Source organism: Nannobrachium achirus, assembly GCF_963921795.1.
Source record: "Nannobrachium achirus genome assembly, chromosome: 6".
Lineage (NCBI taxonomy): Eukaryota > Metazoa > Chordata > Actinopteri > Myctophiformes > Myctophidae > Nannobrachium > Nannobrachium achirus.
The window spans coordinates 15,497,443-15,520,759 of NC_137815.1; the positions used below are offsets into that span (position 1 = coordinate 15,497,443).

Consider the following 23,317-nt stretch of genomic DNA (forward strand, 5'->3'; position numbering starts at 1 on the left):
GACAACGGACTGACCTCATGCTTCCTTCAATGCATGAGTATCCAAGTTGTTTCTTTACACCTGACAGGGGGGATTTCCCCGGGATGGACGTAGCACGTGGAAGGAACACGTTATTCCAACCAGTTCCTTTCCCCTCCATCAAGCGCCCCGGCTGGCCAGGGGGAGGCATTATAGAGACCAGGATTACTGCATGTTTTTGTGAGGGTATCAACCCTAGGAGAGCAGGGCGTTCCTGAAAAAGATTTATTTTTTCTCAGCGAACTTCCCCTGGGTAAAAAGAAAAACCCAACAAAAACTAAACAAAAAACTATGTTGCATAATTAATAACATAACTATGGTATAAGCACGGGTGGAGTGGTCTGCGGCTGTCCTGCTGCATTAAGACTTTATGAAATAGAGAACACTTCGCCCCAACTGCCACCACCAGTCCGCCACACTCTGGCAAAGACAGCAATAAACCGCTAAGGGACATAATTATGTTCAGCTTTGAAAGCTTCAACTTTTTTTTCCTTTTTAAAAAAAATAAAAATCATTTTGAATTTGCATCATGTCCAAGCCCAGTTATGTGTCCTTACTTTGGAAACGAAGGATATATACAGTATACATACTGTATACATTTTATTTAACCCATTTAGGCCTAGAATTATTGAATGCTTTAACCAGTGAAAAATAGCAGATATACAAGCTCACAGTGCGGCACCGAGTGCCGCGCTGCGAGCTTGTAGATCTGCTATTTTTTTTAAAAGTCGTGAAAATGTGTGCAAATCTTTGAATATTTTCAAAGAGAACGTTTGTAACTCAAATTTTTTTTGTCAGTGGTTTGAGAACCACTGACATAGTAGTCTCTCAAGAACAGACTAACTGAGCTCCATTTAAGTGAAAGGGACCTTTTCTTTGACGATGGCTGGCCAGATTGCTGACATAGAAAACATTGGTTTTTCAAAAAACCTTAGAAGGATTCAAAAGACACTTATAGAATCGGGTCAAAATTCAAATCTTCACGTTTTTTCAAAAATAGCAGATCTACAAGCTCGCAGCGCGGCACTCGGTGCCGCGCTGTAAGCTTGTATATCTGCTATTTTTCAATAGTTAAAGCATAAAATAATGATACACAATAATGTGTACCTGTTCTGAATGGGTTTTAATTGAACAAACACTGGGTACTGAAACATTTCCCCTTGAGGTTCGGCACGACTACAGTAATTGATTTAGCATGAAGACAAATGTATGTCTAACTGTCTTCACACATGTTTACTGACGCATACAGTACATGCGCACGTCTCTCCGAGCATCTGTGAGCCCAGTGTGTACTGTCTGTGTACCGACAATCAAACACAGCTGAGAAGCATGATGAATCATGTGGTGCTCGTGGAAACAAGCGCTTACGGCGAGCGCTTTAAGATCGATATGATTGTAAGAAGCACCTTTCATGAATGATTATTTATTTTTCTCCCTCAAACACTCCAAAGCCAGGCAGCTCTTCTCATAGCAACAATTCGAGGAGCCTTTATTCCTTGGCTGGTTCATCAACAATAAAAAAGCCACGTTTCGTCTTCTTCCATGTTTGTTAACTCATACAGGGCCAGATTTCCAAAATATGAATATGAATGTGCGCTTATAACGCCAGGAAATAGCTATTTTGTATCCCCCCAGACCACCTTAACCAGACCACCTTAACGAATGCACGTTCACCATACCATACCACCAGATGACCACTAGAGACCACCATACACCATACACTGACATGGTCCCATGTTAAGCCTGTTTAAATCCACATAACAGGATGAGACGCTGACTTGGTCCTCATTGACTTAACATGGACGGGCCGCCGGTCACCATTTCAGCTCAATACTGTTCAATTCGTGCTTGATCGTCTCAAACCACCATTGGTATGGGCATCGGGACGTATATAGATGCCACACAGAAAGTTTCAGAATCAAAATCCGACCTAGTGAAGCTACGTGAGGGTCGGATGGTTGCATTGAGGCTAACGCTAGCAGAGGCCTGTTGTCAACAGGAAGCCCTGGTTTAAAGGTGACGTCATAATCGTATCCTTTTTTTTCACGGTTTACGTGTGGACATTAGCTGAGGTAAGCTAACCATTTCGCTCCGTCTATAAACACATATTAAAAGCTTAAACAATGCTTTTATATAAAAGTCGCTCCGAGTCGCTCGGCACCAAACGCCATAGTGAACTAGTCGCTCGTAAAGTCGCCCGGCGCTAACTGAGTTAAGAGAGGAACTACCTTAGTGTTTTGCTTTATTTTTCATATAAAAACTATAGCAACTCCCTAGTGAAGACCACCTTCTGGATCAATATTCATTAGGGATGGGACGATGTGAAAATGTCATATCACGATTATTGTGACAAAAGAAATCGTGATTTATCATCGCGATGATCAAAATCCATTATCCTGGGGCGGAACATTTACCAAAAAATAGCAGATGAGGGTTTATGAGGGTTATGCAGCTCGGCAAATAATTAAGGTGAATTAATCCCAGTGCATGACGGAGGACGATATCACGATAAATTAAATCTCCACGATACGATTATCGTGAGTGTTTTTGTATCACGTTAAACGATAATATCGCTTATCGTCCCATCCCTGCTACTCATCAGAAAGAGAAAGTCGAAAAAAACAAAAGGCTTGAAAAATAGGAGATCAAAAAGCTTGTAGATATCGTATGGCAGGTGCAAACCTCATTATGTTCGGAACTGTTACAAAAGCAGCAGATCTGCTACTTTTGATGTGACGCTGCATTATGATCAAGAGGGGGGGGGGGGGCGTTAATTCACAAACAAAACAAAAACAGGAAACTGCATGCTATTTTTGGTGCCGAACGCCAGCACGCAACCAAAGTATTCATCCAGTTTAAGCCATTTAGTGCCTCTTACTTTGAAGGGATAAGGGGCAAAGAAGGTCTCAGCAAGAACAGTCACCAACGTCATCTAGGCTCCATGGGTGGCGGGTGGCCACGTCCGGTGGCCACCCAAAATAACATTAGCGTCTATGAGCACTTCGTCACTTCCGCCACCCAAAAGTGTCATGGCGGCGTCCCATGGTGTGCCAACTTTCGGGTGTTGTCTGTTCCTGCCTAACCTTCCTTGATAAGGGGCACAGGAAGCCGCCATTTCCTCCCATAAGCCGCTGCTCTTATTTTGAAGGGCCGGGCGGAAATTGCGCATAATTTTGGTTACTTTACTTTTTTCAACCCTGACCCGGATCTAGTTTGGAAGCAGTGTTTAGACGCAGGGGTAATGGATGCCACCATACGAGTATTATTTTAGCGTGAAAAATGCCAGCCTTGGGATCAAAATGTATTTTTTAGAGATAATGAGGATTATTTGATGGAAGATCATTGGGTTTCTATGGAGCAGCTTCACTTCGCATGCACCCCAACGTGCGCTGTAAACAAATCGCGGACATTACCGATGCACAATAGACAGCCAAGACCCCAAGGTAAGGCTAAACAACTTTACTGTATTTACAGTATGTTTGCGAGTATACCCGGGATCAGTAAGCTAACCATAACCATAACCTCACTTGTTACTATCCCCTTTTACCTGAGGAGGGATATCAATCTATTTCTCAGAGTGAGTGGTATGTCTGTCAGCATGGTTTACATAACCCCTGCTAACCCCCCCCCCCCCCCATCTGTTATTATTGACAGAGCCCATAACGACCCCTGAGCATTAGTGAGCTGTGTGGAGCGCTTTATGGCCGTGTTGTGTACACTAGCGCCATGAAAGTAATGTCTCTCATTAATACAGACAGGAGAGGAATGGAGTGGCTTGGAGTGTGTGTGTGCGTGTGTGCGTGCACGTACGTGTGCGTGTGTGTGTCAGAAAGGCAACGAAGGAGACAGCGAGGACGAGAGACTGAACAAGAGAGAGAGAGAGAGAGAGAGAGAGAGAGAGAGAGAGAGAGAAGGAAGAAGTGAGCTACAGTGTTGTTACAAGGCCACTGTTCGTCCAAACCAATCCTCCATCCTGACAGTTTGGAGGATTTATCCTTACGGGTGAGATAAAACACACATGCACACGCACGCACGCGCACACACATACTGTACACACACAAACGCGTGCGCACACGCATTCACGTCCCGCGCACAAAGACCTTTCAATCGCTCAAATTAATAAGGCGCGCGTGGGGCTCCGGCTACCAACTGCCCTGACAGAAGAAAACGCTCCAATTACCACTGTATCACACAGTGCGTTTTAGAGCTCTGGAGGTCTCCCAGACTGGGGTGGGGGGGGAGAGGACTAGAGGGGGGAGAAAAGACCCCCGAATTCAATCATCATCATTGGCGTTTTTATCCTCCTCGTACGCAGCGCTCCAGAGTGAGTCTCTCTCTCTCTCTCTCTGTCCGTTTAGTGCTTTTGTGTGACGCAGGGGTTTTTCAATCACAGCTTTGACAAAAGCGCGTTGAGGCGGACGACGGCACGCATTCACCGCCGGCCCCGTTGGCAAAAGATTGGCATTCGTGGAAAATAATAGGAGACACACAGTCAGTCACACTGAGGTTTACTGTGCAGCAGTCTAGTGGTGGTTGCATTAACCCATTTAGTCCCAGAATTATTTCATGATTTAACTATTGAAAAATAGCAGATCTACAAGCTCGCAGCACGGCTGCTATTTTTGAAGAATCGTGAAAATTGTGTCTTCTAAATCCTGTCTAAGGTGTTTCTGAACAAAACTCATGTTTCTATGTCAGTGGTTCTTAAAACTTTTCATGTCAACCCCATCTCAAATATTTGAGTTACAAATGTTCGCTTTTAAAAAGATATATTCAAATCACGATTTTTCAAGAATAGCAGATCTACAAGCTCTGCGAGCTTGTAGATCAGCTATTTTTCAATAGTTAACGCATAAAATAATGGTTAAAGTGGTTCAAATGATAAAGATTTGCGTTCCCCGTGTAAACGGGTTAAAACCACTCCCTGCTCACACAGTGCTGCTAGCATCTCTAAAGACTGCTGCCTTATCCGGCTTCATCCCCAAACAAAAAAAAAACAAAAACGAGGCGCCATGTCACCACCAACAACAACAACAATCACGACAAAAAAAAAGGAAACGGGGACAGACGGATGACAACTTAGCAGCTTACACTGTAGGAAATCACATCTCCAGCAGAGAGAGAGAGAGAGAGAGAGAGAGAGAGAGAGAGAGAGAGAGGCTGAGAGACAGAGAGAGAGAGAGAGAAGACTACTTTGCTTCTCCATCTGTGCATGGTCCCTTTCCTTCTCAGTCTCTCCTTTTTAACTTTTCCTTTCTGGCGTAATGACAGCTCCCATCATGCATCTCTCGGGACTCGCTCCCGGAGTCCTTCAGCGATCAACTGATCTCATTCCCACCCAGATTCGGCACAAACACGGGGATGAATTCATTCTTGCTATCGTGCCACCAAAATGTGGAACGCCTTGCCAATCGGAAAGTGTGACTCGAGAGTCCCTACCCTCCTTCAAAGCCGTCATAAAAGAGGACCTGTCTGCAATTTGCAACTGGACCTGGACAAGTCTTCTAGCTTGCCAGAAGAAATCAAACCCCAATGTAAACATACCTTTTCTGCTACTAGTACGTATTGTACAGACAGCAACGATAAACAACACAGCACACAGAGAACCAACCTGACGCAAACATTTCCTTTGCAGCACCAACGCCAACCAAACATCCGTCAGAAGAACAGCATCAACAGACAAAGGTTTTATAACAAGGGTTAGAGAAAAGAAAGATGAGTGGTAAAATGTTTTCATTTACTGCATTCTATCGTTTTAGCCATTTTAGTGATTTTGGTTTCAGTGGGTGGGGGCATGTGTACAAGTGGCTAAACATGTCTTTTTAGACACAATAAGCCAGCAATTTCTTCGTTACTATTTACAGTAACACTACTAACCCCCATAAGTCACATCTGCCCATGAAAGACTTCTGTGCATCTTGGGAATGGGCTTATTATGTCTAAAAATACATATTTAGCCACTTGTAAGCATGGCATGCCCCCAACCACTGAAATAAAAATCGTTAAAATCTCTAAAACGATAGAAAGCAGTAAATGAAAACATTTTAACACTCATCTTTTCTTTTCTCTAATTACAATCTAAAATATGAATCCTTGTTGTAAAAAAAAGTTGTGCTCTAAGAAACATCATAACGCATACTGTTATCTAATTACCCCATTCAGGCCTAGAATTATTGAATGCTTTAACCAGAGAAAAATAGCAGATATACAAGCTCACGGTGCCGCGCTGCGAGCTTGTAGATCTGCTATTTTTGAAAAAGCCGTGAAAATGTGTGCAAATCTTTGAATATATGTATTTTTTTAAGCGAACATTTGTAACTCAAATTTTGCGTCTGGGTGGTCCCTGGAACTAAATATTTTGAGATGGGGGTCCGTGGCCAAATACATATCATTTTGGGGGTCCTTCACATGAAAAGGTTTGAGAACCAGTAGAGTAGTCTCTCAAGAACAGACCTTCTTGAGAGACCTTTTCTTTGACGATGGCTAAGCCAGATTGCTGACATAGAAACATAGGTCTTTCAAAAAACCTTAGAAGGATTCAAAAGACACTTATAGAATCGGGGTCAAAATGATAAATTTCACGATTTTTCAAAAATAGCAGATCTACAAGCTCGCAGCGCGGCACTCGGTGCCGCGCTGTGAGCTTGTATATCTGCTATTTTTCAATAGTCAAAGCATAAAATAATGACACACAATGATGTGTACCCGTTCTGAACAGGGTTAAAAGTGGAGCTTACCTCTCTGCACCAGCATGGTGACCTCGCTGCCTTTGGGACACTTGCTGAGCAGGTCCACCACCTGGTTGTGGCTGAGGCTCTGCACGTTCCTCTTGTTCACCTCCACGATGATGTCGCCCTCCTGGACGACACAAAACCCAGAGTTAGTTTTTCAGTCATAGTCTTTTGAATAACATTTCATTTGGTTTTTAATCACATTTTAGTCATCTGAAATGTTTTGGTTTTGGTCTAGTTTTAGTTGACTAAATATCACACGATTTTAGTCGACTAAATCTACAGTTGATTTTGGTGGGGAAAAGAATTGGCAGGCCTTGATGGCATCATAAAGACTTGTAATGCCTGATTTATTTATTTATTTTTAATATAATTTTTATCCCAGGATTTTGTAACCCATTTTCACCCAGTACCAATTGCCTAAGTAATCCTGGGCTCTGCTCTCCCTCTGCCGCGCCTGGGGAGAAAACGGACTGACATGCTTCCTTCTATGCATGAGGAGTCCAAGTTGCTTCTTTTCACCTGACAGGGGGGATTTCCCCGGTTTGGACGTAGCGCGTGGAAGGATCACGTTATTCCAACCAGTTCCTTTCCCCTCCATCAGGCGCCCCAGCTGGCCAGGGGGAGGCATTATTGAGACCAGGATTACTGCATGGGTTAGGGTTCCACAAAGAAAGGCCCTATCGCCAACCCCACCTAGGGTGTGGGCGCTGATGACGCGGAGGGAGGAACACGCCCCCAGCACTCACAGCGTCCCCCGGCGGGAATCGAACCCAGGACCTTCTAGCTGTGAGGCGAAGCGCTAACCACTGCGCCACCGTGCCCCCAAATAGCAGCACCCGAGCGCAACCAACCATAAAATGACTTGTCTTTTAGTTCTACTGGATCTCTTCTCCACTAGTCCCCTCCAACAAGTTTCTAGTTTTTATTTGTTAACAAAATTGTCATGTGTTTAGTCTACATTTTAGTCATCATAGCTTGGTTTTTTATCTAGTTTTAATTTAGTTTTTGTCAGAGAAAAAAGTGGGTCGACAAACATCTTTCGTCACAGTTTTACTCGATGGGAATTGGCGCTCTACCTTGAGTCCGCGGCAGCGCGGGTAGTCCACGATCTGCTTGACGCGCTGGCCGCCGCCGCCGGGGCTGTCGGCGATGGTGAAGCCGAAGCCCTTGTCGCCCTTCTCCATGTGCACGGTGATGAGCTCGGGCTGCGTGGCGATGGACGAGGCCAGCGTGTGCACGTCGCCGCCGTAGCCGCCGTGCTGCGACGACGAGCCGTCGTCCGAGAGGGCCGGCGGGCTGTGGGGGCGGGGCAGGCCGTTGAGGCCGCCTCCCCCTCCTCCTCCCCCGTCGCCGTTGTTGTGGGCGTTGTTGTGCTTCTGGCCGCCGTGGCTGGAGGAATGGAGAGCAAGGTTACTACTTATTATAGTTGAGCGAAAAGTAACAAAATACCGAAACTAAAATTGAAAGAAACATAAATAGAAACTGGATTTAAAAAGGAATAATGAAAACGATAACTAACTGAAACTGTATAGTTTACGAAAACAACTAAAACAAAAGTTTTTCTCGTTGATTGTCAGTAACTGAATATCTCTATATATAAATATGGAGATCCCATCAATATTAACTCATACTCCGCGATCCCCGTAGAAACCGTAGATTTCCCGCTGTACCGCGGTGCCATGCCCGTAGATCCCGGAAGTTTAATTAGCTTTAATCATTATGAAAGGATTAAAAGTATTATCGCTGATTTTCGCTGATTCTGGCTCTTTAGGCCCGCCCCCCTAACTGTATCCGGTCATTTCCGGTCTGGACCGGATCTAGCTTTCCGTATCCGGTCTGAGCCTGGGCCATAGTCCCGCCTCCGTTGGTTTACCTTGTAACAGAAGAGAAAGCTACTCGGCGATGGAACACTCGTTTTTCAATCGGATTTTTGCGTTTGGAAACTTTGATCCAGTCTCTACACGCCTGGATTATGATCCCCGCACATATCGTGCGTTTTGTGCGCGAACGTGTCCACTTGTTACCATAACGCACAGTTGGCTTTTTTCAATGTTTTTTCATGTAAACACTGGCGGATAAGCAGGGATACAGCGTGGCAACGGATATGTCTATTTCAATGGGGGTTTTTTTATTCGAAAGCTTGTCACCGAGTCTACACGTCTACTAGATGAGTCGCGCACAGATTGTGCACGATGCATGCGCGTGCCCACGTTAAAAGGTAAGGACAATTTGGCAGCTGCTTACTACAGCTATGTTTAAAATGGCAGCAAAATTGTTAAGCCCATATAATAAGCCCATATCTTGGAAAGCCCATATATGGACATACTGTGTCAGTCTCATGCGGTCTATGATGTCAGCCATCTATGATGTGAGACATCTCCATATTTGGGAAAAGTAATTTTTTTTAATTAAAGTCAATGGAGAAAATTCATTCAAGAATAAAAATGTACTGCATATAAACTAGTAAGACGCCTCAGGGCGACAAGCGACCTCACCCTAAAGGGCGAGGTCATGTGGACATCAGGGACACCACAGTCATGTGGACATCAGGGATCTCCATATATGGGCATAAAAAGGATTTGTTCCCCTGGCATCACAGGGATCTCCATATCTCCATATATGGGCATAAAAGGGATTTGTTCCCCCTGGCATCACATGGATCTCTCTAACAGGGCATCATTGATATTGATGACATCAGGGAACTCCATATATGGGCATAAAAGGGATTCTGTTAGTGTGACATCACAGTGACGTCAGAGCATGATGTCAGAGTGGCAAACCCATAGACTGTAAAAATGTGCACATGTCTACACGGACAAGCTGTGATGTTTCTCATAGTAAACTGCGACCTTCGGTCGCAATTAAACACTTATTATCTCTTAGCAAAATAGCACGCATGCGTGTCCCGATGAAGTTGGTCGTGGCAACCACGTTAATTAAACTATAATAGAAAAACCTAAAACGATCCTGACCTGGAGGGTGAGTCGTAGGACGGCCCCCCGTCCTGCCCGTTGACGATGATGGGCTCCTTGTTGTCCAGGATGGCCACCGAGGTCACCAGGCTGGTGTTGGGGTCGTCGGGGTCGAAGGGCAGCGGGTAGCCCCGGCACAGCTCCAGGTCCACCATGGAGCCGATCTGGATGGTCTGGAAGATCTTCACCACCTGGGCGTGGGTGTAGCCCAGCACGCACGTGTCGTTGACGCTCACGATCACGTCACCTTGGAGGCGGAGTGGGGAGACGAAGAGAGAGAGAGAGAGAGAGAGAGAGACGGTCAGGTGTGGATGTGTTCAGTGGTGGGAAAAGTTCTCACTTTTCTTTTTACAAGTAAGTATCAAGTAGAAAGTATTCATTATTCAGAATGTCCCATTTCACACCTTTTCAAATGTATAAAATATATCCAAATCTTTTGAAAATAGCAGATCATCAAGCTCAAAATGCGTCGCATCGCAACATATTGTGAGCTTTTTTTGCTGGGGGACCCCCTGGAAACCAATAGGACCATGTTATACAAAATGTAATGCCTCAACTCTTAGTGATAATTAGGGTGGGGGATCCCAGTTAGAATATGATTATTTGGTGGGTCGCGGCCTGAAAAGGTTGAGAAACACTGATCTATTCTAGAGTGTGAAAGCATCCCAACCTGTCTCCATCTTGCCGTCGAGGGCGGCGGGTCCGTCCAGCACCAGGCTCTTGATCTGCAGGAACTCGTCAGGCTCGTCGCCCCCCACCACCGTGAAGCCGAAGCCTCTGCGACTCTTCTTCAGCTTGGTGTTGATGAAGGTTCCCTTCAGCTCCGCCGGGTTCCGCGTGAAGAAGGGCTTTCCTCCTGGATGGAAAGTACACATAAGGATAAGGCAAGGCCGTTGTTTTTGTTGCACGGCACATTTCAGAACATCAAGCAAAAGAAACACAATAAAAAAATTAAACATTAGGCATTAGGATGCATCAAACAAAAGAAGTAATAAATCAATACAGTTAGTGAAATAGAAAGCTCAGTCGCTGGAGCTCAGTCGCTGGTTACTTAGCCTGCAAAACCTCTGAGAGGATCCAACAGGATTTGTTAGATGCCTAACCTTGCCTTGCCTAGCCCTCTGGTAAGGTGAACCAAGGTGAAGGAGCCAAACCAAGTTCCTGTCTCTACACAACAAAAGGAGAAGGTGCCACCGGAGGCAAAAACACATGGGTATTTGTTTTACCGATTGGGCCCCCAGATCACATGATTGATGACACATACAATGTTTTTTTTTTGTATCTGACATTTCCATTCAGCTTTTCGCAATTTGCATAAAACAATGTTTTGCTCTAAAGGATCCTCGTATTTTGACAACGGCGTTGCACATGCAAAAAAAAAAAAAAAAAAAAAAACACGTTACAGCAGCCTGCAGATTCAGGTGTGGTGAGAGGTGTGTGTGTGTGTGTGTGTGTGTGTGTGTGTGTGTGTGTGTGTGTGTGTGTGTGTGTGTGTGTGTGTGTGTGTGTGTGTGTGTGTGTGTGTGTGTGTGCGTGCGTGCGTGCGTGCGTGCGTGCGTGCGTGCGTGCGTGCGTGCGTGCGCGTGTGTGTGTATGTGTGTGTGCGCGTGTGTGTGTGCGTGCGTGCGCATCAGACTGCCAGATGATTTACGAGCAGCTGTTTCAGAGAGGAACGGGTTGGTGACAGATTATGGTGTTGGTGAGCAGACTACTGAGAGAGAGAGCCAAACCACACCAGACAGGTACAACACCAGTCAGTTCATAATGAGCACCGTATCCATCCTGCTTATTGATCCGAGCTTTTATTGAGCGTTTTCTAATATTTCGTCAAAGAAAAGGTCCTTTTCACTTCAACTGGAGCTCAGTTAGTCTGTTCTTGAGAGACTACTATGTCAGTGATTCTCAAACTTTTTCATGTGAAGGACCCCCAAAATTATATGTATTTGGCCACGGACCCCCATCTCAAAATATTCAGTTCCATGGACCATCCAGAAGCAAAATTTGAGTTACAAACGTTCGCTTTGAAAATACATATATTCAAAGATTTGCACACATTTTCACGACTTTTTCAAAAATAGCAGATCTACAAGCTCGCAACGCGGCACTCGGTGCCGCGCTGTGAGCTTGTATATCTGCTATTTTTCACTGGTTTAAGCATTCAATAATTCTAGGCCTAAATGGGTTAACAGAACGGGAGTATTTTGTTATTGGCCAGTTGTAAGTGACTATGAGTTTGTGGCTGACCACCATCTAAGATTAAAGGAAGATGACAAAAGTTAAAAATGATTTGCCTTATCATTAAAACAACCATTCATTAGTGTGCAATAAGTGTTAAATGGCTTTATACTATGAATAGTACGGTAATAATGTCTTAATCGCCTCTCGTCTTGGTAGTTTAAACGTGGCACCAAAAGGGGGCTATGCTCGATAACTAGGGATGGAGCCCTAAACAAGGGTAGCTCGATAACCCCATAACACATTTATTGAGTACCCGGTATCAATAAGCTTTGGGCTTATCAAGCTTGTTATGGAGCATAGCGGCTCCATGATGTCATGTTTAAACAATCAAGACAAGAGGCCATCAAGAATTTATTACAGTACATTACAGTATAAAGCCATTTAACACTTATTGCACACTAATGAATGATTGTTTTAATGATATTTAATGATATTTGTTACTTTTGTCAATTGTCATCTTCATAGATGGTGGTCAGCCAAAAACTCACAGTCGCAACAACTGGCCAATAAAAAAAGATACCAGTTCTGTTCAGAATTTGTCATCTCACATATTAGAAAATGCTCAATCGTGGGCTCGATAAAAGCCCAGCTCAATAAGCAGGATCAATAAGGTGCTCATTATCAATAAAACGTAACAAGCTCCATCCCTATCGATAACAGGCCTGATAAGCCCAAAGCTTATTGATACTATTTGTTATGGAGTTTGTAATGGTCTTGAGCTCCGTCCCTAAACACCAGTGGTTTTCAACGTGCACAACACCTCTCCTCAAAAGCTAAATCATCTGTTTTTTCAGGGGGTGTCATCACATCTTTAACCCATTCAAGACCTGAGGCTTTGTCTAACCTTCTAAATCAGTGGTTTTCTTGCCAAGGACCCCCCCAAATGAATATGTATTTGGCTGCGAGGACCAACCGACACGGATGCTTTCACGGATTGACTGAGTAAAGATAGAAGAACCGCTATCTAAATCTCCTCTCTCTCTCTCTCTCTCACTCTCTCTCTCTCTCTCTCTCTCTCTCTCTCTCTCTCTCTCTCTCTCTCTCTCACTCTCTCTCTCTCTCTCTGTACAGTGTGCCCCGTCCGTCCACAAAGGAAATGAAGAGCGTGGAGAAAATCATTATCTGGCATTATGACTGAAAGGGAGAGAGATCCTGAGTCGTGATAAGTCAAAATGAAGTGAGGTGTTCCTCGCCTCCGCAGTGTTCTGACTACAGAGAGAGAGAGGGCGGGCGGGGCGGGGCGGGCCAACGATATCGAACGACAGGCAGAGGAGAGGAAAAAGACAGACGAAGAGCCATCTGGACATCCGGCCAGAAGTGGAGAGGAGACGTATTAAACCATTTAAGACCTGATCGCAAATCTGTGTCACTTTAGATCTGAAGCACTTTAACCATTATTTTATGCTTTAGCTATTTAAAAATAGCAGATATACAAGCTCGCAGCGCGGAACTCTTGTATATCTGCTATTTTTGAAAAATCGTGAAAAAATTTGTGCATGAATTCTGAATTCTTTTGCCCAGATTCTATAAATGTCTTCTAAATCCTTCTCCTAAAATCAGTGGTTCTCAAACTTTTTCACGTCAAGGACCCCCAAAATTACATGTATTTGGCCACGGACCCCCATCTCAAAATATGTTGTTCCAGGGACCACCCAGAAGCAAATATTTGAGTTACAAATGTTCGCTTTTAAAAAAGATATATTCAAAGACTTCACGATTCACGAAAATGTTGAAAAAGATTTTTCAAAAATAGCAGATCTACAAGATCGCAGCGCGGCACTCGGTGCCGCGCTGTGAGCTTGTATATCTGCTATTTTTCAATAGCTAAAGCATTGAATAGTTCTAGGCCCTATATGGGTTAAAATGACTTGGGACGCAAGGCGGTGTGACATCAAACATCGTCTAGAGGACAGGGACAGGGCTCTTTTGACTGGAGGGGGAGGTGGGGGTGGGTGGGGGAGACACGCTGAAAGGGTTTATGGGGGAGGCAGAGGGACAGGGTCTGACTTTAAGAAAGGATGGGGGTCAAGGAGGAAACGAACGCAACTCTCCACCTTCCAGACGGGCCAACGAGCTGCGGTGCACGCATACGTACCATGAAAAATGCATTACCCTTGGAGTTGGTCAATGTCACCGTGTTTGTGGCCCTTCTGCGACGCGCACGCGTGTGTGTGTGTGTGTGTGTGTGTGTGTGTGTGTGAGAGTGCGTCTGTGTATCACCTTTGGAATTCTATTTCTCAGAACACACACACGAGAGGAATGCAAAGATGTTGATACGAGACTCATGGCCTTTTGTGAGAATCACGGTTGTACAAGGATGGAAGCAGAGGAAAACGTGACAGAAAAAAAAACAAGGCCGACTTTTGTCTTGAGAAGAAAGACAAGGACTCCTCGCCTCGGATAGAAAAGCGCAAAACGGGAAGAACCGTCGGTGGAACTGAGCTGTGGAGAAAGAGGCAACCAGAAAGAGAGAGTGGAAAAACTACATGAAATAAAGGGTGAATATTGGTTTAGACTAGAGGTTTATGGAGAATGTGAGACGCATGACAAAGGATGGAAGGGCGACATGGGGAAAGAATAAAAAAACAAATACAGTACGCCACTGCTAATCAGACAAGCTGCTATTGGAAGGCTTGTTTAGGAGAGGTTGCCAACCAGGAATACGAGGAGCTAGTCACACAACCACCAATCTGGGAACCCATCCGGTAAAAACAAGGTGGGGAAATATATACAGTATATTCCCTGTGTTTTCACCTCTGGGGGCACCTCCATTTCTGTGTAGAAACAGGAGTTCTTCTTCTTAGTCCACTTCTTCCTGGGCGCGTCTATATTTATTCCTACTACTAAGTACTAACAACAACTACGTGTTCAGAGCAGTGGTGCACACATATTCATCTGCAGTTAGCAGAATCTGTCCTGAGAGATTTACACAACCACCAACACAGTGTCTGACTGCTAACTGCTTGGTTCAAAACCACAGCAAAATGACTTGGATATCATTAGAACGGGGGTAACAGGCTTACATTATGGATTCAGATATGATCCCAGTAAACGCAGCTGAAGTTGTGTATAATGTTGTCGGAGGAAAAAAAGAACGGTGGACACAGTATCGATTCATAATCAGCTCAGGCATCGCAAAACTACTCAAACACGGCCTCAGGCAACTAGGCTTGGCGGATAACTCACAGGCTGAATTATTTATTTTTTCATATAAAAATGTCAGTGTGGGTATAAATGTTGCATGACGATACTGTGTTATGAATTTCCTGGCTTTGCTCGTCTGAATTCTGAAATTATGCCTTTTGCACTTAAATCCAATAATATTAACAGTCGACGTGCGTACACTTCTCTGCTAAAATGAATTTCCTGTAGATTAGTAAGAGAGATGAAGCAGGGACCCTCGTTACATTTTGTGTTGCAGATTAAACTTTGTCATAGATTTCATAGATAGTAATATAGCTTCATGTTTGACAGCACTGTCATCAGTGTTGGACTCATGTTAACCCATTTAGAACGGGTACACATTTTGTGTATCATTATTTTATGCTTTAACTATTGAAAAATAGCAGATATACAAGCTCACAGCGCGGCACCGAGTGCCGCGCTGCGAGCTCGTAGATCTGCTATTTTTGAAAAGTCGTGAACATTAGAATTTTGAACCCGATTCTATAAGTGTCTTTTGAATCCTTCTAATTCTAGGCCTAAATGGGTTAATGTGTATATGTTTAAACATTTAACCACTCAAACCGTCAATACTTAGTAAACTTGACCTTACACTCTGTACTTGTTCAGCCCTTTTCCCACCTCTACACCAATCCCTTTGCCAAAAATAGCAGATCTACAAGCTCACAACGCCTCGCTCATCTGCTATTTTTTTTCTGCTATTAAGTTCCCCTCAGAAATGGGATGCTAGGGTTCAAGTGGCGAGTGAAAAAAATCCAATCCAAATCCAATCCAATCACACATTTGGTGGCCCCCCTGTAGTAACTCTGAGGACCCCCTAGGGGTCCCGGACCCCCTGCATGTAGGACTTACGCTTCTGTCCCACGGCGTTGGGCACGGAGGGGATGGGCGGCGGGTCTCTGTAGGTCTCCTGGTGATTGGCTGCGAAGTTGGCCAGGGGGGCGCCTGCCAACGCTGAGTCCTCCATCCATTCTGTAAACAGCAGAGAGGGGCACAAGGGCACTCTAGACGGGGTCCACTCAGGGGTACACAGTACACACACACACATGACAGCTGACCTCTTCACACACTTCTCTTCTCTTCACTTTTCCAGATCTTTCCCTGTAAAGCAGGGGTCTTCTACGTTTTCAGGCCAAGGACCCCTTAGTTGAGAGAGAGACCCCCACAAACTCCATATAGTTTCATTGTTTGACAGCACAATCATCAATATATTTTGGATCAATTTGTGTATTCAGATATTTAACCAGTTGAACCGTCAATATTTTATAAACTTGACCTTTCACTCTGTACTTAGTCTGCTCTTTTCCCCCCTCTACATAGCCGAAAATAGCCGATCTACAAGCTCACAACGCCTCACAACGCCTCGCAGCGCGAGGCGTTGTGAGCTTGTAGATCTGCTATTTTTGGCTAAAGTTCTCTGAATATGGACACTAGGGTTCAAGTGGTTAATATGAAAAAGGAGAAAAGAACTTTCTATCACTCAAAGATTTGGAGGACCCCCCTGTAGTAACTCTGAGGACCCCCTAGGGGTCCCAGACCCCCTGTTGAAGACCCATGCTTTAAAGTCTTTTCTTCACCCCACTTTGTCAAGCCTGAATTGCCTGTTGTGAATGCCAGTTGGCATTTGCCACCATTTTCACACAATTCCCTTTTTTGAGCCGAGGACCGCACAAATTGATATGGAATTGTCCACGCCCCCCCCCCCCCCCCTCCCCCCATCTGAAAATGGTGCCAGAGAGATAACCCTGGAAGAGAAGATTTGTGCTTCAAAATCTTCCATACATTTTCGAGATTATTCAAAAACCAGCTGGAGCTCGTCGTGAGCTTGTATATCTATTTTTTATAATCCCCTCCCACCCTCCCAAGTACCCCGCTTTGACAACCACTGCACTGAGCAGCAACAGGTTGACAGGGGAAAGCCCCCCCCCCCCCCCCCCTCCTCCCTCCTCCCCAAGACACAAAATGTCACTTCTACGCTGTCTGACGGGACATCACCTGCATTGCTACCTACAGAGGAGGCAGCAGGGGGGAATAGATAGGAAACTAGGGATTCTGGGATTCATCTGAGGGGGGGGGGGGGGGGGGGGGGGGGGGGGAGTGCCAGATTTCCTGGTATGGGGTCTACACACTGCTCCCCATTAAACCAGAATGGATGATTGTGAAACTGCTGGCAACTGGGAGAGAAAAAAGAGGGGGGGGGGGGACTGGTAACTTCAGCTTTATGTCCATATCGCACCACAGTCGATGCCAGACTGTGACTGTACTCACGCGGAGGTTGAAGAAGAGTCACAATTCCTTCAAATGGTGACACCTTTTTACCTGTTTTTCACACCTGCCAGAAACACCTCTCTGACACTGTAGCAACCTACTGTACATCACGGCTGTCGGGCAGAAACCTCCTATCTCCATATTCTAATTTTTTTTTGTGTATTTTCGTTAATTAACGCCCTATTATTTGATCCCGCTACGGCGCCACAAAAGAACAGTAAAAGTATCAGATCTGGAAGCTCGAGGAACGGCGCCAAGCAACGTGTTTTCCACTTGTAGATCTGCTACTTACTGTACGCTGCTTTCTGAAAAGTAACAGTTTTGGACATACAGTAGCAGGTTTCCACCCGACAGAGACGACTTGCTCCAAAAAATGTCTCCCGAACCGTGACTGTGATGGCAGACTAAAATGCGACCTCAACTCATAACATTCTTAAACGTTGTAAAGAGAATCAAGAGTGAATCGACAAAAAGTCTCATGCAGATATCGGGTATTTTTCCAGGGATATTGAGCTTAGGGGGGGCCGGGGGGAGGACAGAGGGCGGTAAAAAGCCATCGGGTAATCGGGGATCGAGGCAATTTTCTGCTGAGCGAGCAGAAGTCGCGATCCCCAGGGTTGCATTCATAATGAAGCTTCTCTGCGCCGGGGTAAACACAGGACAGGTTGGTGGGAGCAGCCTTTTACCTTACATAACCATCTGCGTGGGTGTTTTTGGAGGTTCTCACATGAGCTTAATTAAAAACGTGTGTGTACGGTTACAGTAGAGGGCTGGGCAATTAACCAAGAATTAATGTAATCAAATGAACCCACTTAAATCTGGCTCATGTAGGTTAAGCGAATGATGGAGAAACAGTTTACTGTCTCTCTGCGGTCGGGCAGACACCAGCTAACTCAGGGGCGAAATTAGATCTTATTCTGCATGGGTTTTCAGATCAAAAGCGCCCTGTACTGCTGTGAGGGGGGCCCATAGATTAGGCGATTAGAGACCCCTAATATATTGGAAATGACAAAATACATATCTTCGTTGTCGGGTGTAAACCTCGTATCTCCAAGTTTCAAATTTGTACGTTCTTTCGCAAAGCAAAGCCCTGCTTCATTGCACAAAAGTAGTGAAAACAGCAGATCTACAAGCACACAACGCCTCGCGGTGCGAGGCGTTGTGTGCTTGTAGATCGGCTGTTTTCACTAGTTTAAATCATTTTTAAAATGAAAAACGAACGGTTTTGGACATACAAGGTTTTCACTCGACAACGACAATATAATAGCCTATGAATTTATAATACTGTCCCTTGAGTTTATTAAACCCATCAACCCTATACAAATTACACTTGTGAGCTAACTCCAACATGTTCACTCTGGTGGAGTTAGCTGGTTTGGCAGGACCGTTTGAGGATCCTCTGGAGTTAGCTGGTTTTGTCAGAAGTACGGATGTAACGGTATCAGATTGTTGGGCTGGATGCCGTGGGGGTCCCCCGGTGGTCCACATACAGACGCAGACCTGTGTGGATCATGGATTGTATGACTCAAGACTACCTTTCATTTTTTAATGGGGATGATGGTTGGACTAAACCAAGACGCCAGCCAATGGAATACAATATGATCTGTTTTGGTGGGAAACCCCTATTCAGTCTGCAGCTGTGAAATAGGATTATGTGACTGAGTGGGAGACTGGGAAGACTCATGTGAGTGGAGTTGCGCATCATATGCGCAATTTGCGCATATATACATATCCAAAATAAATGAAATAGCGTGAGCATACCGTGAACTTGGAAATCTCACGGTGTCAATACCGTGGCTGTTTACACCGCGGCAATAAGGTATACCGTTACATCCCTTGTCAGAAGTACTTTTTTATATTTTCATTGGTTCAATATTTTTGGAACCAACACACAAACGTAAAGTGTGTTCTAATAGCACTGGGGTGTTTTTCTCCCCGTTTTCATAAATCAGTGCTATTGAACACCCTTTACCGTCTGTGTGTTGGTTAAAACAAATGGTGGTGCATACGAATTGCGCACACAAACAGCCAATTTACAAGCTCACAACACATCCTGATGTGATGCTATTTTCACTAGTTTCATGTTTTCTTAAATAATCATTCATTAGTCCTAATCAAAGCCAACGTTTGAAATAATCATGATATTGATTTAAAACATCATTAATCATTAATCATTTTAGTTAGCATGTTGAAAGCACCACGCATAGCATAGTAGTAGGGGTGCAACAATACTGAACCGAACCGCCGAACAGCCCATACCGAATGAACCGAACCCAATTTTAACTCTTTCTGTACACTTTTTTGGAGAAAGTCTTCCTCCTAGTATAATCATAATACCTTATTATCATGTTTTAGGGGGGAAACAAATCATGGCACCCCATCTTTAATTTCATTTAAATATTTTCAAAAAGTTTTTTTCTTTTTAACGAAACCGTAAGCCAAAAAAAATCAAGGTTCGAACCGAACCGTGGGCTGACTGAACCGTTGCACCCCTACACAGTAGCACCACACAGATTGTCTAGAATCCAGACATTTGAGGTCAAAGGGCAGCCTTACCTGTTTTTACCGTGTTGACATGAGTGACCCCCCCAAAATGGTGGCCATCCGTGGATGGCCACAAATCATAAGTATGTCTTAATGGTAAGTCACTTAGCAAATCAAAAAGAAGCAGCAGGTGACAGAGGAATACATAGCCATAGTTGGTACAAAGACACACTCCATACCAGTGGTGGAAGAACTACTAAGACCATTTACTTAACCATTTATGGTAGTAGTGTCTTTTCTGTTTTCTGTTATTGTGGAGAAAGCTTTCGCAGGAAAATAGCAGATTGACAAGAATTTACAAGTTCACAAAGTGAGCTGTACTTGTGTAAAAGTACATGAAAATAGCCAGTCTACCAGTTCACAACGCAGAACAACAAGCTCACAATGTGTTGAAGACACGCTCACAACGCGTTGAAGCTTTCCCCACAAAAACAAAAACAAAGCTGAAAAGACCCTAGTATAGAGCCCTGAGGGACTCCGCTGAACCATTTTGGGTTTAAAGGAGTAGTTCACCCCCAAAATTAAAACATTTCTATTGATTACTCACACGATGGAGACTTGAGTTCAATAATATTTTTTTGTATTTGTCGTAAAAATGTGATTATAGTAAATTTAGCCCCATTGATTCCGGATGGGGACCCAAATGAATGGCAGCAGATGGGAAACCGTCTGGTTATTTCTTTTTTTTATTTAATTTTTGTCTTAGGAATGTGACAAAAAAAAATATATATATTATTGAACTCAAGTCTCCAAGGCATGAGTATCAATAGAAAAAAAGTCATTTTGGGGGTGAACTACTCCTTTAAGCGGCTAAGTAATGACTTTTTTTCTATTGATTACTCGTGCCATGGAGACTTGAGTTCAATAATATTTTTTTGTTTTGTATTTGATTACAATGAATTTACAAATGCATTCGGGTCCCCCATCCGGAATCAATGGGGGTAAATTTAAATTTTTTGTCTTAGGAATGCAACAAATATGAAAAAATATTATTGAACTCAAGTCTCCATGGCGTGAGTAATCAAAAGAAAAAAAATCATTTTGGGGTGAACTACTCCTTTAAGTCCTGTGTACACATGGGTAAAGGCACTTCAAGTTACTTTCCACCACTGGCTTTCCACGCACTCTCCCATTGGCCTCATGGTCAGTCAGTCACTCGTCACACACATAAAAACATGGTTAGAATCATAAAGAAAGGTAAATGACGCCCGGCCGGGCGGGGCTTGTGGAACGAACCTCGGATGTAGCGCTCACCTTCAGGTGGCTGCTGGCTCTGGGGCTGAGGGGGGCCCCGGGGGCCCGGGGGGCCCCGGCTGGTCCTGGTGCTGCCGCCGACGCTTAGCCTCCAGAGACGGGTTCTCATACTGGGTCTTTCTGTTGATGTGACTGTTGGTGGGGGGAGGGGAGGGGAGGGGAGGGGAGGAGGGGAGGGGGGGAAGGAAGGAAGGAAGGAAGGAAGGACGGACGGACGGACGGACGAGAAAGTAAAGAAGGAAGACAGACCGAGATGAAGGAAGGAAAGAGAAAAAGGAAGGGTGGGAAGAGAGGGAAGAAAAGAGAGAAAGGATGGAGTAGAGGAGAAAATGAAAGAGGGAGGACAAACGGAGGTGGGAAGAGGGGGAGAGGTGGAGGAAGAGAGGTGAAGACGACGCAGAAATAAACACAACAAAGTGGAAGAGGAGGCAGGAGAGAAAGAGAGAGAGAGAGAGAGAGAGAGAGAGAGAGAGGTTGAGATGAGTAGGAGAATGAGAGATAAACAGAAGAAGAAAACGAGTGGAAGGGGGGGAGAAGACGAGTGAACGAGGAAGGGAGGATGTGAGGAAGACGTTGGACGATAAAAAAAAGGTTGACAGAAGAAGAAAAGAGGGGGATAAACTCCAAGGAGTGAGGGAGTGCATGTTTGTGTGTGTGTGTGTGTGTGTGTGTGTGTGTGTGTGTGTGTGTGTGTGTGTGTGTGTGTGTGTGTGTGTGTGTGTGTGTGTGCGTGTGTGTGTGTGTGTGTGTGTGTGTGCAGGAGGAGAGATAGAGGAGAGGATAAGGAAATAGGAGCGAGTGAGATAAGGTGGAACCAGAGAGAGAGAGTGATGATGATAAGCTATGATTAATACAGCCAGGCTGACACTGTTTACAGTGGAATGCAAACACCCTGGACAGTAGACACGCACAGCAAAATTCTGGGCCCTGGGTACAAGGATTCACTGCGGGCCCCCCATGAATGTTCTTCATAGCACAAATTCTTCATAGGGGGAGGGGGTTAAACCCCCTCCCCCTATGAAGAATTTGTGCTATTGAATAATAGCAGATCTACAAGCTCACGCAAGCTTGTAGATCTAACTTTGAAAAATCGTCAAAATATTTAGTTCCATGTTCGCTTAAAAATAGCAGATCTACAAGCTATTTTTCAATAGCTAAAGTATAAAATAATTAGGGCCTCTCCACCTTGGGCCCTGGTAACTCAGTCCCACTTTTCCCCCCCTTGTGACACCCCTGAACGCATGCACGCACAAATTCATGCCCGATATAAAAGGGCAACTGGAAGGTGAATGAGAGGAACAAAAGCGTGTCATCTCTTGTTTTTATTTGCATGTTTTTTTGCTTTCGTAAATGAATGCTTTGTTTTACGTGTCGTTTGGTCAACATGTGACAGTGAAAGTGGTTGTTTCATAGATCATCTCTGTCGGATGGAAAACTCATGTTGCCCAAAACTGTTAGGACCGAAGCATACTCCACTTTCAGAGAGACATGTTTATTTCGGTTCGGGGAGTCACAAAAATCTCGGCAGCACCGAACAGCCGAATCAATTCACCGTTTGTCAGCCTTCTGATTGGTCCCTGACACTCCCTGACTGGCCAACCAGAAAAAAACATTCACTTTTCGCTACCGGGGGGTGAAGTTATGCAGTGGGAGAATGTCGCTTCAGTCTTCACCGCGGTGCCGTGATGCGGAGCACGGCCGGCTGCGCAGTACGGCCGGCGTGCAGTACGGCGCTGCGCGTTCATAGCGATTTCGATCATTATAATGAATAAGCTTCAACAGACTAGTTCACATGAACGATAATGACGTAACTAAGAGATTCTCTGCCTGTTTCAGAGGATTTAACTAATTAAAACATGTATTTTTTGGGAAAAAACACTGTTTTGCAATGTAACTACTGTACTTTTTTCTTCCCTTTTTATTAATATCATGTAGATTGTAGATGTGTTTCTTTTGGTACTTTAAATAGCAATAATGAGGCTCTTTTTTCCCCATTCATTTCCAATGTAAAAACAATCTGCCCTGGTTTTCTGTCCCACTGGGATTAAACTAATTAAACATGTATTTTCGGGGGAAAACCCCCGTTTTGCAATGTAACTCTTGTAC

At 44.5% G+C, this 23,317-nt stretch overlaps 1 protein-coding gene across 1 annotated transcript in view; it reads right to left on the reverse strand.

Moving 5' to 3' along the window:
* LOC308287627 (membrane-associated guanylate kinase, WW and PDZ domain-containing protein 1-like) overlaps positions 1-21,374 on the reverse strand; it is a 108,266-nt gene extending 86,892 nt beyond the window's left edge. Inside the window, exons 1-6 of the mRNA XM_080728856.1 lie at positions 21,212-21,374; positions 15,998-16,117; positions 10,395-10,580; positions 9,725-9,971; positions 7,829-8,141; positions 6,756-6,876 (exon numbers count right to left, since the gene is read on the reverse strand). Coding sequence (XP_080584982.1) covers positions 6,756-6,876; positions 7,829-8,141; positions 9,725-9,971; positions 10,395-10,580; positions 15,998-16,117; positions 21,212-21,320 — 1,096 coding nt within the window. The 5' untranslated portion in view covers positions 21,321-21,374. The remainder of the gene's footprint in view (positions 1-6,755; positions 6,877-7,828; positions 8,142-9,724; positions 9,972-10,394; positions 10,581-15,997; positions 16,118-21,211) is intronic.
* Between the last annotated feature and the right edge of the window lie 1,943 nt (positions 21,375-23,317).